The following is a 16,959-nucleotide window of genomic DNA, read 5'->3' on the forward strand; positions in this document are numbered from 1 at the left end:
ACCCTTTAAATGATCAAGAATGCTATCTAGTAAGTTACTATATAATATATGAGAAAAGAGAGGTTGTCTTAGTTATTGCAACTTCATCACATTCTTAGGTATAAATAATGGAAGTGAAACATAAAGTGAAAGAGAGTAATCACAGAGAAGAGAAGAGACAGGAAAAAGCACTGTAAGCTGGAAGAGTGAACTTATATAAAAGGGACAAATAATAGTATCTCATTTTTCTTCTTCATAGGCTTGTCTTTTGTATGAGATACCAGATTTTTGAACAAGGTAGAGCATAAAAAAATCTCAGGTACAATCCGTATTCACCTTTTCAGGAGAGATGTGTCTTTGTTCTTGTGAAGTTACAATTCCTTCTCTAGTTCTCGATATCACTGTTTGTTTTGTGGTTTTATCACTTGTAACTACTACCATTGCCTCCTTTTTCATCTGATTTTTGTAGCAACAAACAAGAAAAACCAAAGGCTTAGAATTCATTTTAAAAATTTGATCATCAAAATAAGAGGAGAAAGAAAAATAAGAAAGGAATTCAAGTAAAGGAAAAATACTAAGGGAGAATTAAGTTATTTCTGGTGGGGAAATTATAAATGAGATATTAGAGAAAAAAATGTCATCATTCTAAGAATAATGTTAGAGAATAAAGGAGAAGAGAGAATAGAGGATCACTTTCAGAGAAAGCAACTTAAAAAGAGTCATTAGTTCAATCCTGTTATGATGGAATGGAGTGGTGTAAATGGACCTGAGCATTCCTTTACAGTCCAGGTGTTCTAGGTGAGTAGGCATGCTTTTGCAGGGCACTGGGTAACATCTTGTTAATTCCTCACAGTGAATCATGCCTTGTTTGCGTGTTGGATGAAGGGATAAAGGGAAGTCACAGGATGTCTGTGCTCTATTTCTACCTGCTCATGAACAGGCTGAACGTGGACTGCAGTCATTGCTGTCCTTTTAGCAGTTTGCTCTGCAACACCTGGAGCTGGTTCTCTCACCATGGCTTGATCCACAGCAGCAACAACTGTAGCAATAGCTGCTGTTTTTTCACTGTCCTTTCTCACCTATATCAGTCACATCAAAAGACATTTTTTCATATTTTGCATACATTCAGAAGAAGCACAAAACCAGTACAGAGACAGAATGTTGCAAAAAAAGCATTTCCACATCTGCAGCAGAACTCTCTCTCGATAGCAGATGCACACAAGGCTTTACACACAGCCTCTCAAATTCCATTTAGCAGATTCCATTTAGCAGATCTATCCAGCAGTGGTGAGACCCCACACAAACCAAACCCAATATTTTTTCCAGAAAGAGACTTTACCTCTCTAGCACCGGTGGCTGCCTCGCCAGCAGCAGTGCCAGTAACAGTAACTTGTTCTTGGACCCCGTATTTCCCTTCCCATCTCTCCTCAGTGACTTGGGTAGTGCTTGTGGATACTCGTGTTTCCTTCATCTGGGTTTCCACGGTTCCAGCATATCCTTCCTGCTTCCAGGGAGGAAGGACATCAGCCCCAGCTGTTGTCACTACATGTGGTTTACGGATTGGAGATGGAGATTTCACTGGTCTAATAGGTGAGGTGGAGATTCTCCCAGCAGGAGAAACTGACCTATAAAAAAAAAATACAGTATCAATATCATTAATCTACTGCCACAGAGTGATAACTGTATAAACAACTTCAGCCTGAACTTGAACTCACTCTCCATATAGGGTATCTCCAGTACTGTGCAGCTTCATTTTAAGAAAGGTTTTTGAGAGGCTCTACTTGTAAATGACAGTAACTTGTTTTTTTAACATTATGCCTAACTGTTGTCATTCTGATACCTTTAACATGTCTTTGTAGTAGCTTGGCTTCCAAAAAGAAATAAGAACAAGTGGCAAAAGAAATTTCAGTCAACCAAATATATTAAAAATACAAAAATGATTTTGCATTTGCTCTATCCTGATTCTTCTAATAGGAATCATACAAAAGGCTCACAGGCAGTAAATACTACATAATACAGTCATGGTCCAGTCTCTTGGTAACCTATCTTGAGAAAAATGTCACGTGACAACCACCTAGCAAAACAACTGGATGTACTTCTGTATTACATCTTATTTTCATGTGTCACCCATATATGTACCTATAATCCAGGCAAATTTCTTATCAGTGCTGAATATTTTCCACCGCACTTACATTTACAGATCCCAGACACAATAATTTATGTCCACTCAGAAAGCGCTAGTTTCTAAATTCTGATATTCTAAAAATTCAGTCCTAATCCTAGCAGACAATTTTAAAGCATTTTCCAAAATCTTAAACAGGCTTTCTAACTTAGAATTTCTTTGCGTGGAATTTTTTGTGCTGTATTTCCCAGAGAACGTAAGCAAGTAGCAGCAGTAGGGGGCAGCAGCATCATGTTAATGTTTAGATTCAGTTTTTCTAACGTGTTGTATGTCTTAAAGGGATCTGACTAGCAAGGGAGGGCAAATTTCTAGTTCTATATGTGCTCTAGATGTCGCTATTGAATTCCTTTTTCATTTATGCAGTTTTTTATTTACCACTTGTTGCTATCAATCCATTTATTCCTGTCCTTGCAAGTTATCAGTGGGGTAAAATTCACCAGTACACCCAGCTCTGGCAACTTAAATGGGCCTCTTCTGAGCATTCAGCTTGGAGACATTCCTTCCATGATACTTCAGGATACTGAAACTGCAGGACTTTCAAAACACTCTGCTTTACCTGCCCCTCAGCACAGACCTCATGGGGTCTCCCAGACCACGAGCCTTGCTCTTCAAATCACTCACTTTCCCTCTCTAGACCTTCTACACAATGGAGATAAACTTCATTTTTCCATAATCACATTTAGCTTGCCTACCTTCAAAATATTATTTCTGTAGTTATTACCAGCACATACATGGAACATGAGCTCAGGTTTTTTGACATATCCTTTCATTCGGTTTGCCACTCATCAGTGTCATTGCTCTTTTCTCTGTTAACCTAAAATAATCAAGACCCAACTGTTCTACTGGGTTTTTTCCTGCTTCATCATGAAATTGAGCTGTAAGTGATACTTTGGCTCTATGTAGAGCAATCAAATGAGATTTTCTACAACAGGGGATAGAAATCTACATAGGGGTCCCACGCTTTTATAGCAGTGGCAAATGTAGCACATTACAGCTCACCATCAGAAAAAAACCAGTCATTAATAAGTCGGTGCATCCTTTCATTTCATACTGTGCCGTCATTCTACAGCATTACTTCTATATGTAAAAGTGATTCCAAAAGCAATATTGCCCAAAAGAATAGTAATTTTACCTTACTGGTGAAGGTGTTGGTGCTCTGACATGTCTTACAGGTGATGGTGATTGTCTAACAGGTGATGGTGATTGCTGTCGTGCCATTTGTGCTTTTGCAGCAGTGGTTGGGGTTGGTGATTTGGATGTGGGTCTAGGAGGCATTCGTGGAGGTGCCTTGTGTGGGAGCTGTTGGGTGGTTGCACCTTCTATAATCATTTCAACACTTGTAAGTGATCTGGCATCAAAGTGGGCTTCAGTCTTCTACAATGAAAAACAAGAAAAAGAAAAGTAGGGTGAGGGACTGTAGAAGTAATCCTCCACATTTTAGCCATACCTGCTTTGTTTTTGAAAATTATACCTTTTCAATTCTGGCTTGTCTTGTTTGTGAAATCTGAGCAGTCGATACAATTGTCTTTGTCTTTTTAGCAGGAACGGCTTCTTCCTCGCCTTTTGAAAGAAAACGTGGTCAGAAGAATTGCATATGGCAACAGTCAATAAACAGAGAAATAAATGAAAGGTCAACTCCAATTATATAAAAATTTACATATACAACAGAAAAGTAACTAAACAAACATCTGTTTTGTCTTCAATATCTACAGACAGATAATTGTGAAAACAGTTGAAACTACATTTAGTTACAATATTTACATTACCAAGTTATTAGAAAAAAAACTCAAAGGAAAACAAAATACATTCATTGTAAATTCTTCATTTCAGTTCTGGATCTACAATGATTACAGAGTCTCTAAGCCTGACTGAGGTGAAATCCAAGCAAGACTGCTCTGGGTAGCATGCTTCCCTGCCACAATTCTCTAAGAACTGTTTTCATCCTTACCAGCCTCCTTCACAAGACTAGGTACAGCTATGCAGTCTAATTTATCTATTCTATCAGAGCCAACTTACAAATATAACTTTGAGAGATTTACAGACCAAAATGAGAGCAACTCAAGGTATCCCACACTTTTTCCATCAACTATATCGTCTGCTTAAAGAAGACCCATTCTGGAGAAAAGGTCCTTTTAAGTCTCAGACAAAAATCTTGGGCAAATTTCATCAAAGACACTGCTTTTTTTTTTACAGTAAGTTAATGACTCTTGAGAAAGAAATGATAAATTAACTTGTTGATATAACTGCTGTGAAGTCATGCATATTTCACAACTACCATTAATGCTCTGCTTTTCATGGCCTGCAACTGCAGCTCTGTTACCTTGAATTAGCAATTCAGCTGTTGAAGTAGCACGTCCCACACTATTTGTGGCATTTACAGAATAGGTGCCGGAGTCTTCAGGATATGCTTCTGCAATTATTAAGCTGTAAAGGTCTCCTTCTTGTAAAATTTTAAAATCGGGGGAACTTTTAATTTCTACTCCATCCCGATAGAACTTCACCACAGGTGTAGGGATTCCAGTCACTCTCACGTCAAGGCGAACTTGACTTCCCTGTCTTGCAGTCATGCTCTGTAGTCGTTGTGAGAAGTTTGGTGGTGCTGTTGCAGCTGCATTTTTATTGAAGAAGTAAATAGAAAAACAATAGTGTCTGTTAAAAAGAATGGCAAGTACTAGATACTTTCATTACTAGAAGTGCGTGAGGTCTATTTCTTCTTCACATGCTACTGGCAGATGACAGCACCTTCTGAAACATTCAAAATACTATTTTTGATTACACCTATGATTGCAAATGTTAATAGAATTACAGGTACATTGCTTGTAACCATAGGCATTTAGCACAGTCTTTTGGTATGCACCTTTATGTGACTTGTTCTGTTAAGTATCATTGATACCACTAGATATCATTAATGGCTCCATCCTGCAGAACTTGCTCCTTTCTTTTATGGGCAATTTCAATGCAATCAGCATGATAGACCATAAGGAGCTACATGTATAAGGGCTGAGGCAGAAGCTTGTAATCCTGAATAAGAGTTTGTGAGATCAAGATTGAACTTGATACAGTTAAAATGTAAAGGACACTGCTAGACATTACTGGTGAGTACACATGCTCAGTTCTAGACTGCCTTAGGAAAAGGAATGTGGTTTGCTGTTTTTTTGCTGATCATGTACTTGGAATCTGCATTATTTCATTACGTGAAAATCTCCCTCACACTGCTGGCAGGCAGAGAGAGGTGCCTTTCTGTAGCTGCTGTGTACCTGTGACAAGCAGCTCAGCAGTACTAGTCGCTTGCCCAGATCCATTGGTGGCTTGCACAGTGTATCTCCCGCTGTTGGCTTCTGTCACGGTGGGGATCACCAGTCTAGCGCGGCCATCACTAAACGAGATCTGCACACCGGGCAGGGTTGCAGCAGAGAGAACCTGGCCATCCCGAAACCAGTTCACCTCAGGAACTGGGAAACCTGCAGGAAAAGGAAGATGAATGGAGATCAAGACATTGTGAAATGCCAGACATAAAAGATCACCATGTATACACAGTTGGAGTGGAGCATAATGCCATAGGCACAGATGTACTAAGAAATAGAAGTTCATCAAATTCATGAGGAGGATGAATTAATTAATGTGAGGTATTTTGAAAGTGTATTTGCTAGTAAAGTAAGACTGATTATTGCTAGCCTATGTATCCAGTCTGATAGGCTGAGATAATGTATCAGGACTTCCAACCAAACGAAGCGTATGTTCTAAAACTACTATTGTTTTAGAAAAGGAAGTGACAGAAAAAGTGACTGCTGTAGACATTGAAATCAAATGCTAGCAAAGTTTTGGGGGTTTTAATTTCTTTTTCTGGTTTTTTTTTGAGTTTGATCAACAGCAGTCATCTGGAATCAACTGTTGAAATGTATTATTCTTTTTTGTCAGGGTCATGAGCAAGAGTCTTGGGGTTGGAAAAATTTCACTTTTAACAACAGCTGATTTTTGGTTTTAAATGGTGATTTTAGATTGCCTGTGGAAATTCTCTTAGCATTCTACTCAGCCAAATTTATTGAGTAACTTAAATCCATTTGATGAACAAGTAAAATTCTTATATGAACCACACACATAAGGAGAACAGGTAATTTAAGGAGATGGTTCCAGCTCAAAGTCTTTTTTGTTGTTCTAGAACATAATTTCTTCAAAATTAAAATCCTCCCAAATTCACTTCGTGTTTATCTCCACTCAACCCAAATCACCAGTTGCACTGCATGGGGGCTAAGGAATGAGATCTGAGACTTGAATTAATTTTCCCAGTTCTAATGTCTTTGGTTTGGAAAACCCCAGGTGCACAGAATTCTGCTTCCTTTCTAGAGTATCCTTCCTATAAACCAAATAAATTATTAGGGAATTTGATGTGCAAGGAAAATGACTGCATAGACTAAAGAGAAAGAGAAGCTGATATGTAGATTGAGGCTTTCACTGATTCACTGCAGTCCCATCAGACTTCACTAGGTAAGTTTAAAATCTTATTCACAGTAAAGCACTGATACTTAGAGAAATGTAAAATGAACACACAGAGAAAGAAAATGTGGACAGTTTTAGGAAGGATTAGAAATCAAAAGGGTAAAAGTACATTTAAGCATTGTCAATTTCACAGATGGAAGTTATCAAACAGTCCTGATGGAATGGTATAATTCAGTTTTGCGCTGTGTAGTGCAACTTGGATTTTATCATTATAAACTTAGAGCATGCACCAGACCCCAGTGATTTCATTCAGAACTACGTGTCTTCAATATTTTTGAAAATTAGTTTTAAAACATTTTAAGCTAGGCAATCCCCCAAAACATGTCCTCAGTAGTGAATTTCCTGAAACATTGTGAAAAGTTCTATTTGAACTTTTGGGGCTGTATTTTATGATGATTAGCAAAAATGGGAGTTTCTGTGGCAGGTTGGAAAAGGTCTGCACTTTTAAAATGGAGTCTATTTTGATGTCTCAAACTGCTATGTACAAGGCATCCAAAGCTAGAAGCCATTTTAGAAATCTGAGCCCAAGTTTATATTTAAAACTCAACTCTACAAATTTACTAGCACTCTGCTAGTCCCAGGTCACAGAACTAGGTAAGATCTAACTCAGATTATAGATATATGTTCCCACACTATATGGAATAGGGTTTTACTTCTACATGTCCCAAATACACTATGATTTGACTGTTAATGATTAGGCAATTGTTTTTCATTTTAAAACTGGCCTTGAAGTTTTTTGAACTTTAATACCAAAAAGAAGAAAATCAACCTGTAGTGCCTCAAAATCACCACTGAAGTAATTGAATTCAATAAGACTCTCCTGACAATGATGTGAAAGGGACTGCCAACGTGTGTATGATGTGTGTGCTGCTTTCAAAAATGAGCACTGTGAAAAGGCTGTCTTGCACTGGGTAATACCTGAAAACACCAGTTCAAGAAAGGTAAGCAGTGCATAGGTTAATTCTTTATGAACAATTCAAGCTTGATCAGTACTGTGGAGACATGAGCTTGGCACAGTTCTAATTCCAGCAACACTTCTGACTTTCTTGTCCCATGACTCAGTCACTGGTGAGCCATTGGATTCCTCCTGTGACAGTGTCCTGGCTGCCCTGGCATTTGCTGCTTTTAATAACACAGGGTTTGTGTGTTCTGTGCTTTCTGTTACCTGCTGGGTATATTCATCTGATATCATCCCTTTGTAATGTGACACTTAATTCACATTCTAACACAGCAGCACAGTTAATTTGTTCTAGTTTACACACAGCAAAATTACATCTCAGGTGGTTGCTAAGCTCTTCTTGATACTTTTAGATTAACTGAGCTCTTCACATTTGAACTGCAGCTTTTTATTAATACTTGACTTGTTTATAGTCTAGTATTATTAGAGATAGAGAAAAATTCTGATTTTTAAATTAACAATAATTCATTGCAGATAGAAAGGGTCTACATTACAGCAGGATAAAGCTGGATAAATTATTTATGCAATTACAGTAAAAGCCTTTCCCGATTTTTATGCTGCAGAAAACTAAATGCCAAGCCACTGTTAGATCTTTCAAACCAGGAGGATGTTCTTAGGGCAGGAAGGATGTACAAGAATCTCACAATGTGAAAAAAACCTAACAAGATGTTGACTCACAAGATATTTGAGGCTAACATACAAATACTGCTGTATCTTCATTTGGTACCTCCCAAGTACTCTATAATATCATACAGATGAAATCAGCCACATTGAATAATAATAGTAGCCTCCTAACTTTTTCTGATGATATTTTTAGGTATTCATAATGACAATAAATATTGTAAAAGCCAAAAAAAATATTTCACAGAAAATTTACAGTCTAGAGACAAGAAGAGAAAATCAGGGCAATTAACTGAAGAATAAGGGCCAAATAATAGAATATGGCATGAAAAAGTGTCATGGATGGAGACTGCAGGACATGTCCAAACACCTTGTGTGAGCCAGTGTCATGCAAAGGGACCAAGGGATGAAATGCATGGACTGTAGATGTCAGAGATCTTTATGGTTGCACAGATCATGTGTTTGCACCTGTCACAGAGCATCTGAGCAGTGCTTTATGGTATGTGGATCATCACATTGCTAATGCCTGTAAGACAATATAATTCCACCAGCAGGAGCACATGTCATTTCTCCTTAGTCACTGCCGAGGTCAGAGACACCCTTAGAACAGGGTGTTGGGTCTCTGGTAATGCTATCTCAGGGGTTTGCCTGGCTTTTTGCACAAGGTAGGTGTTTGAGTAGGATGTAGACTGGAGAAATCAAGAATCCTTTAAATTGCCTGGTATCTTTAAACTGCACAGGCAATTTATATTAATGCAGCCTTGTGCTAACATCATGATCACCATACACATCTATTTTTTAGCCCACTAGGGTTTTCTTCCTCTTCAGTTGGGCCAGTTGGGCCTAGATTTTGTGCTCTTAATCCCCCTCCTAGAACTCTGGAATTAAGTAAACTTAAGGGCAGAAACTTAAGGAAAGCAGAAATACAGCTTAGCTAGAGTAAAGCTTAACAAAAGGTCTTGGGAGAACTAGCATAAACCCTGCTTTTTGCACCCTGACTTCTAATTCTGCCCAGTCATCATCCAAATGAGATTATTCTTTCTGCAGCCACATGAAGTTCCCTTATTAGTGCAGTATGTATTTTTATGCATATACATTTCAAGGAGCTATTCAGCACCATGTGATATGGATATAAATCCATATTTCAACACCCATCTTTACCCATTCGTACCAGATTATGATCTGTGAAAAGTCTCATCATTTTTCTTAGCATAAACATTAGAAAAGAAGTTAGTGCTAAGCAATAACAAATCTTGGAAGAAGGAATCAAAGCCTTACCACTAATATGAGCCTCAAAGGTTGCGGCACTACCCTCCAGTGCCACAACGCTTTGTAGCGGCTGTGTGAATGTTGGTGCTTTCGTCGTCATCTTTACAGGCACTCTGCAAGCAAAAAACCCCACAATTAGATATCAGTGGTGAAAATCTTATTATATCCACACACTTCTCGCAGGTTTTTAAGAATATATGCAGCTATTCTCTGAACAATTTACTCTTCTCAGTTTTAAATCAGAGCAACCTGGTGAAACGCAAAGATTGTGGGTTCTGACAAATTTGCATATCAAATTACTCTTGGAATGTGCTTGGCTGAATTGGGTGGGAAACCATTATATTTAGTGAAGCTGTGCTTTGGCAATGCAAGTATGCAGCAGGAGGCAAAATTCTGCTTGACTCACTGTGTGACCTTCCACAGGTCATTCAGGCTGTCTCTCTTTGTCTGCTAACTTCTTTTATCTGACAGGAAAAAATTACCCTGTGTAGTTTTTAAAAATATTTTGCTGGTGCAAAATATTTGCATTCTGCAATGACAAGACAAGAGGTCACTAAGAAGCAATTGAAAGAAATGTGGTAATCTACAATGTATTTACCTTAATAATGCCAATAATGCAGTATTAATAAATCATTAATTTAAAAAATAATAATAATTGCATTACTAATAATGCAATAATGCCAAAAATGCCATAGTACTCTATTTTAAAAGCACTCTGTAAGTAGTGAATAATTTCACTTTACAGAAGCATATTGGCAATAAAGATGCAGATAAAATTCTCCTCTTTCTTAGAGAGTATCTCAGTGGAATTTTGAGTATGGAAAGACGGCCACCTTCGAAATGTGAGCTAGGATATAAAGTAGCCACTGACACTGATGGCTTGAACAACTGCAAAGCCCTATGAAATCTGAAAGAAAGTTTGCTTTCTCTTGCTAGCCACAAGATCTTACTTTGAAATAACACACTGCCATTAGAAAAGCTTGTGTGTTGATATATTATATCTGTATGACCTATTTATTGACTGATGTTGATTTGTTCAGTTTTTAAAAAGGTAGCTATTATTTTCTTAATATTATCATACATCCATTAAAGTTACATTTTTTCTCATTAAAATTTCTCATTAAAAATTTTTCTCATTAAAAATATCAACAAACAGAAAAATCCTACAATATTTCAAGGCAAACTTCCTCAAATATTAAATTCCATTTACTTTTGCTCTTGTGGCTGATTTTGTAACAGTCCCAAGCTTAAATTAAAAATTAGAAAGTGAAGTTTCTTTCACTATGAGTCAAATTTATTCTACCTCTCACAGGGGTGAAAATTCTTCATTACTTGGGTTCCTTCATAGAAATCAGGGCCTGATGCATACATGCAATAAGTGCATAAGGGCAGAATTGGATATTGAATTGGAATTTTTAGGTTATGTTATATTTTGAAGCTCAGCTAAAATAAATGGGAATAATTTTACAATACAATCAAACATTATGAAAGCTCATATATATATGTATGTATATGTGTATATATGTATGTATATGTATATATATGTGTGTGTGTGTGTTTATAGATACACATACATACATACATACACACACACATATATATATATATATATATATATATATATATGTAGTTTCCAGAAGGGATCAGAAATAATTTAATTAAGAATAATTTCCATTGAGATCCTACAAAGTTTCTATATTTCATTGTCCAAGCAAATTCTGGTGATGAAGACCTGATCTTATAAGGCTTCTTGTATAATTAGAATTGAAAGTATGCATCTAAAATGTCATGTTCCAGAAATAACCTTTGCAGCCATGAATGACAGCAGACAAGTGTTCCAGAGCTGCCGTGTAACTGATACCTTAGCAGTTGTTTTCCTTAAAAAGTCATCAGCACTTAGCTGATACCATGTGCATTTTATCAGAGCTATTCTTGGAGCTTCTCAGTTTATCTCTCAGCAGCATAACCTTGAACACTCCCAACAGAAAGGAGTTTTTAAGTTAAGCACATGTTTCCAAGCACTTTTAAAATCGTAATTTATGTGGCCTTTAGCAATAAAATACACTGGAAAAAAACCTTTTTGCTGAGAGTTATCGAAGCTTACTCCAGAAATTAAGGCTATAACCTTGACAGAGCATTTAAGTCTTTCATGTCTATACCCTGAGATCTACAATCCCCCTGTGAGAAAATTTATAAATAATAGATTGTATCAGAATTATTAATGACTGATAAAACACTTACTACACCAGCAGAAACATGCCACTAACCTGATCTCTCAAAGTGCCTGCAAGAGTGGGCTAAGCCCAACGAAATCTTCTTGAACGACGTCCTTATCCAGAGTAAGATTTTTTTAGACAATCCCAGCATGAGAATTGAAGAGCCTCTAATCATAAAAACAAAACTACACAGTCTTGACAGTGTAGTTTTGTTTTTTTGCAATCCCTACACCCGAGGCGAGGCGGGGAATGCACGACTGCTCAGAAGTGCTAACATAGTTGTTTCGCTTTATATACCCCAGCTCTGCTGACACGTCTGCCTCATCGTGTCAGTGCCAGTCCTGATTGGTTTCCTGAAAGAAAGTTTCTTGTGAGAGGGGATTCACTCTCTGTAACCATACACCACCTGTTGGTTTTGATTGACAATGCTAATTTTGGAGGCACAAAAGGGATTCACTGAGGAAACCTCAGCCGTTCCAAAGCTTTTGATTTATAATTCGATTTAGTTTACCAAGCGCAGTTTACATTGTAAATTTCCTAATTCATAATCACAAGACAAAGAAAGCAATAAAAAGCATTTTAACAGGGCATACAAGTTAGATTCAGCCTTACTTTCCTTCATTATAAAACATCCAAGAGGCCACACCAAATGCATATGTCAATCACCAGACTAAATAAGTAAGCTGAGCTCAGACAAGTGGCTGCACACTATTAGAATACACCATTTAAACTATTTTTTCCCTGTAACTTTGAATTGTAAAATTTTTTTCTTAATATATAGATTTCATTTTCTAGGGTTGTTTTTGTTTCCTTCACAATTTTTCTGTTGGATGTTCCAAGCAGCTAAGCATAACAAGCAGTAGCATTCAAGGTGCAGAAACACAGATTTTGTTAAGTAAATTAACACGGACAAACACTGTCATTTTTAAGAAAGAAGATTTTAAGTCTATCAGCTTTTTTCTAGACGTGTGTAGGCCTTGTACAGACCTCAGGCCATGGAACAGCATATTGGCTTGTGAGCTTCAGTAGCCCAGCTTTGTCACTATGCAGCTAATTGTGCCTTTAGAGAGGCAGCTCCTGAAACAGACATCAGAGTTAGGAGACCACTCTTGTTTATGGTGGAACAGGAGGTGTTTCACCACACCACCTCATCTGCCTGCTTCTGTTCCTGCCTATCTAGCAAACTCTTAAGCACATACCTGGCACATAAAACTACTTAAAATGGCTTGCTTAAAATCAAGCATGTGCTTAGCTGGTTTGGTAAAGCGAGACTTTAGTCTGCGGTTATCAAGTTCCACATCGAAAAGGACCTCCCTGGGAACACCCAGAAAAATAAACACAGATTGGAGTTCTGTGCTATCAGCTGTACTTGTGATTGAAAACAACCTGAAGGAAACCTCCAGCAAGAGAGGCAGAAAATGCCAAGGAGAGAGAGAGGGTTTCACTGCTGTGACTCCTGCAAGGGAGTCCTACTGTTATAGCTTGCAGATCTGAAAGAAATAAGAAACAACATAATACTGCAATCTCATAAAATAACTTCAGAAATTTAATCTGAAAGTCAATTCATCCATCCCATAAGGTGGCAACCTTATGGCTTCTCTTGGCATGCAGCAGTACCAACAGCAACATTGACTGGAGGAACAGTTTCTGCACTGGTACCACCTGAACTCTCTACACTGGTACTACCTGAACTCTCAAAGTCCACAGCTCATTTTTAATTTCTTGTTGCAAACAGATTTCAGAGAGCCTAATCACTTTGTACAAGACTTATTATGACAGCAAATGCAGCTCTATGCAATGAGGGGGAGCTCAATCTAGCTTGTGTTAAAAGACACAAAATGTCCAAAGACACTTGTGTAAAAGGTAAAAATTTCCATTTCTAAACAGAGGCCTGCTAAATTAGCAAACAGTTGTTTTTTTCTGTAGTTAAACACTTCAGTAGTGAAAATTCAAACTTGAAGAAAAAAACAGGTTAGTATTTGCAAACTTAAAAAATGCAGCCAGCGTAATGATGGCATCTAAATCAAATAAAAAATTAAAAGTTTATGAACATATGATAATTTTTGAATGACAGAAATACAAAACCTATCACTTGTGAAGTTTTGAGATGGTCAGAACTTCATATGTTTCTATTTCCATCAAGTCAACAATAATAATTTCCTTGTAATAATAGTTACAAGGAAAAAAAATTCCTGCATTCAAATACAAATACGTTGTATTTTTAAAAATGAGTTCCGTCTTTTTTTTGACTGCTACATTTGCTTTAAATCATCTGTTTCCATTCTAACAAAAGTTTATACCTTCTCAATTTTTTGCTTTAAATACAGAAATGAAATTTCAGAGCAGTGGAATCTTGTCTTCAAGTAAATATGAATTACTTATCCTGCATGCCTTCTCTCACATTGATATCACATGGTTTCTACATGTTTTGTATCTCATAATGTACCCACAAGAAAAATCAGAAGGATAACTTCAGTCTTATTGTGTAGCTAAGACACTGCTGGTAAAAAATGACATTATTTCTTTGCTCACGCATCAAACAAAAATCAGATGCAGATAATGAAAAACTTTTTTGTCAGGAAGACATTTAAATTGGGGATAGTTATGAAAACTTCAACATCTGCTTCAGTCTGCTACTGCTTGAAGTATGCACTCGATATTGCCAATGTTTAGTACCTGTAGTACATTGTAGGCCACAACACATTCAAGGAGCAGCAGGTAATATTTAACAGAGTGAAACGTTGTGGTGTGGACACCTGCAATCTCTGTGTGAATCACTTTGATTAATTATAATAATCCTAATGACTTGATCCATGGAGCTGCTTGAATAAGGCCCACATGAAGATGCCTTGAAAGCTGAAGACTCCAGTCAGAGTTTAAAGACAAAATTCATTCTTTCTTGAACACCTAAAATTTCAAAGTGCCACCTAAGGAAGTTTTTACTGTGCTTTTTTGAGAGGAATTTCCTAATACTTTTTAAAAAACTTTATGATCTTTACTGTTGTTCATTATTTGTCAAATGCCGCTGGCGTTGTACTACCAGTGTACTCTGCAGTAGCTGCACAGCCAATGAAACATCAATTCTGATTTCTTTCCTGGTCCCTTAGTCTACCTACAAATGCCAATTTGTAAACTGTGTAAAAAAAAACCAAGTACCTTTCCCATTCCCTCCTTCCATTCTTGCTGTCTCCCTTACTTCTCACTTCTGTTCATTCCTATACAATAACTATTAGATCTCCTTTCAGTTACTATTTTCATTTTACTCCCTCCTCCAATCGACTATGCAAACCAGGAGAGTCGTGAAACAGAACTTCACTGAAAAAATGCTGCCCTACATCCTTATAGAACTAACCAAACAGAACCCAAAATAAATTTATATATTATATTCTTTTTTAATTTCCTGTTTTCCAAGTATACTTTAGAAAAAAATTACTTCCCCTTCTCCCACCCACTTTCTTTAAGCTTAAAAATAACTTTAAAAAGTTTAAACTATTAAACCACTAAATCTTGATTTAAAATCAAATCACATTTCCACCACCCTTATCAACTTCTCTTTCCCTGCTAATACTGCAAACAATACTTTGCAACAAAAACTTCAGAACCTTAAATACAGGCTATTAATTGAATTGTATGCACAGGAATAGCCACGTTTGTGTGCTGCAACTGGCTTTTGAAAGGCTGCTGCCTTTTCAGGTGCTTATCTGAGCCACTGTAATTGAATATGCAAGATACCTCAACCTTTTTCAATGCAAACTAAAACCTGCTTGCAAAGAATTGCTTCTGAAGAAGGCACTTTCAGTTGCTTCCAAAGTAGAAAACAAAACTAAGGCACTAAGTGAGTTTTGAAACTACTTTATCTGTTTCATATGGGAACAACTTACTGGAAACTGCACATTATCAGGGTTTCTATTCACTAACTTCATGTTGATAGGAGTCATATAATCTCCTTAGAAATGCCTAAGGAGATTTACAGATGTCACTTTTGACAAATTTTCCTTGTATATTTTTTCTTTATGTATCATCCTCCTACATTTATGTACATGGAACAAGGAAGAAAGAAAAACATTTGCCTTCTCAGCACTTCACTTTAGAGAGCAGGACCTACTAACAAAACCTGCACCCAGAGTAAAGAACGTACTGATTAAATGTTCAATTTCCTTCCACAAAACAGTAATTAACATCATTGTACTGGGAACAAGTTTTATCTGACATTGAGACAGTCCTTAGAATTTAATAGATACATATATTTCATCAATTTTGGAAACCTTTTAACAAATATGTGGACATCTATGATTTGAAAAATGAAGAGAAACAAACACACTTACCATTTGGATCTATTCTCTGGGAACACTTGAAGCAACAGCTGTTTTACTCATTGGCCAAAGAAAGTTGATAGATCTTTATTTATTTATAAACATCACTTTCTACTATTTTGTAAGAAAACCCTAAGAAAGAACAGATACACAGATTTCTGATTTACCCCATGTATTATTTAAAGAAACATTGGAACTTTTTTTTCCTGAGTTATGTTTTGTGAATCAAGAGGAAAAACCCTTAAATATTAAATTTTTTTCTCCTAATCTAACATTCAAGGAAAAGCAAAAAGAACCCAATACTTTAAATTTGGAGAGCATCCAAGATCAGCAAGCATTGAATTATACACTTCCATTTTTACAAAATGAGTTTCTAAATAGGAAATCGTATATGCCATACTAAAAAGTTCCAACTGAGAAAAGAACATTAATTTTAGGGGGTTTATAATTTGGGGGGGAAGAAGGGGATGGACAACTGATCTGTACTTTTTCAGTTCTCTGCATGTGAGTACAGTTAAAAACACAGGATTTTCTATGATATCTCTAAATCTAAATAACACATGCAAACTAGGGGCTTAGTTGGGAAAGGTAATTGCATAGGATCTGTAAGATGTTTGACACTTGTCTTCATTCTATTTTTGAAAAATCAGTGAGAGATACAGAGTAAATATGCAGAGCAAGTACCTCAGTCTGCAGCTACTATATTTATGTGCACATATACATAGCCTTGTGACTCTTCTGCGGGCTGGATGCCACTGACTTTTCCATAACGTCAAGCAAGTGATTTATGTGATCAGGTGAAGACATGTACATGATATTTTTTTTCCAGCTCATTTCCTCTCTCTGCCTGTACTTGGAGATAAATTTAAGTTTCTGCTATCCAAACTGCATCTCGATGGGGAAAAATGTCTAATGTTCCATTAT

General features: G+C 36.8%; 1 protein-coding gene across 1 annotated transcript in view; it reads right to left on the reverse strand.

Annotated features, from left to right (window-relative positions):
• Positions 1-11,971, reverse strand: part of TTN (titin) — a 238,891-nt gene extending 226,920 nt beyond the window's left edge. Inside the window, exons 1-9 of the mRNA XM_084209604.1 lie at positions 11,774-11,971; positions 9,516-9,619; positions 5,419-5,622; positions 4,482-4,769; positions 3,633-3,721; positions 3,294-3,535; positions 1,319-1,604; positions 906-1,058; positions 316-435 (exon numbers count right to left, since the gene is read on the reverse strand). Coding sequence (XP_084065730.1) covers positions 316-435; positions 906-1,058; positions 1,319-1,604; positions 3,294-3,535; positions 3,633-3,721; positions 4,482-4,769; positions 5,419-5,622; positions 9,516-9,606 — 1,473 coding nt within the window. The 5' untranslated portion in view covers positions 9,607-9,619; positions 11,774-11,971. The remainder of the gene's footprint in view (positions 1-315; positions 436-905; positions 1,059-1,318; positions 1,605-3,293; positions 3,536-3,632; positions 3,722-4,481; positions 4,770-5,418; positions 5,623-9,515; positions 9,620-11,773) is intronic.
• Between the last annotated feature and the right edge of the window lie 4,988 nt (positions 11,972-16,959).

Source organism: Fringilla coelebs (assembly GCF_963513975.1).
Source record: "Fringilla coelebs genome assembly, chromosome: 7".
NCBI lineage: Eukaryota > Metazoa > Chordata > Aves > Passeriformes > Fringillidae > Fringilla > Fringilla coelebs.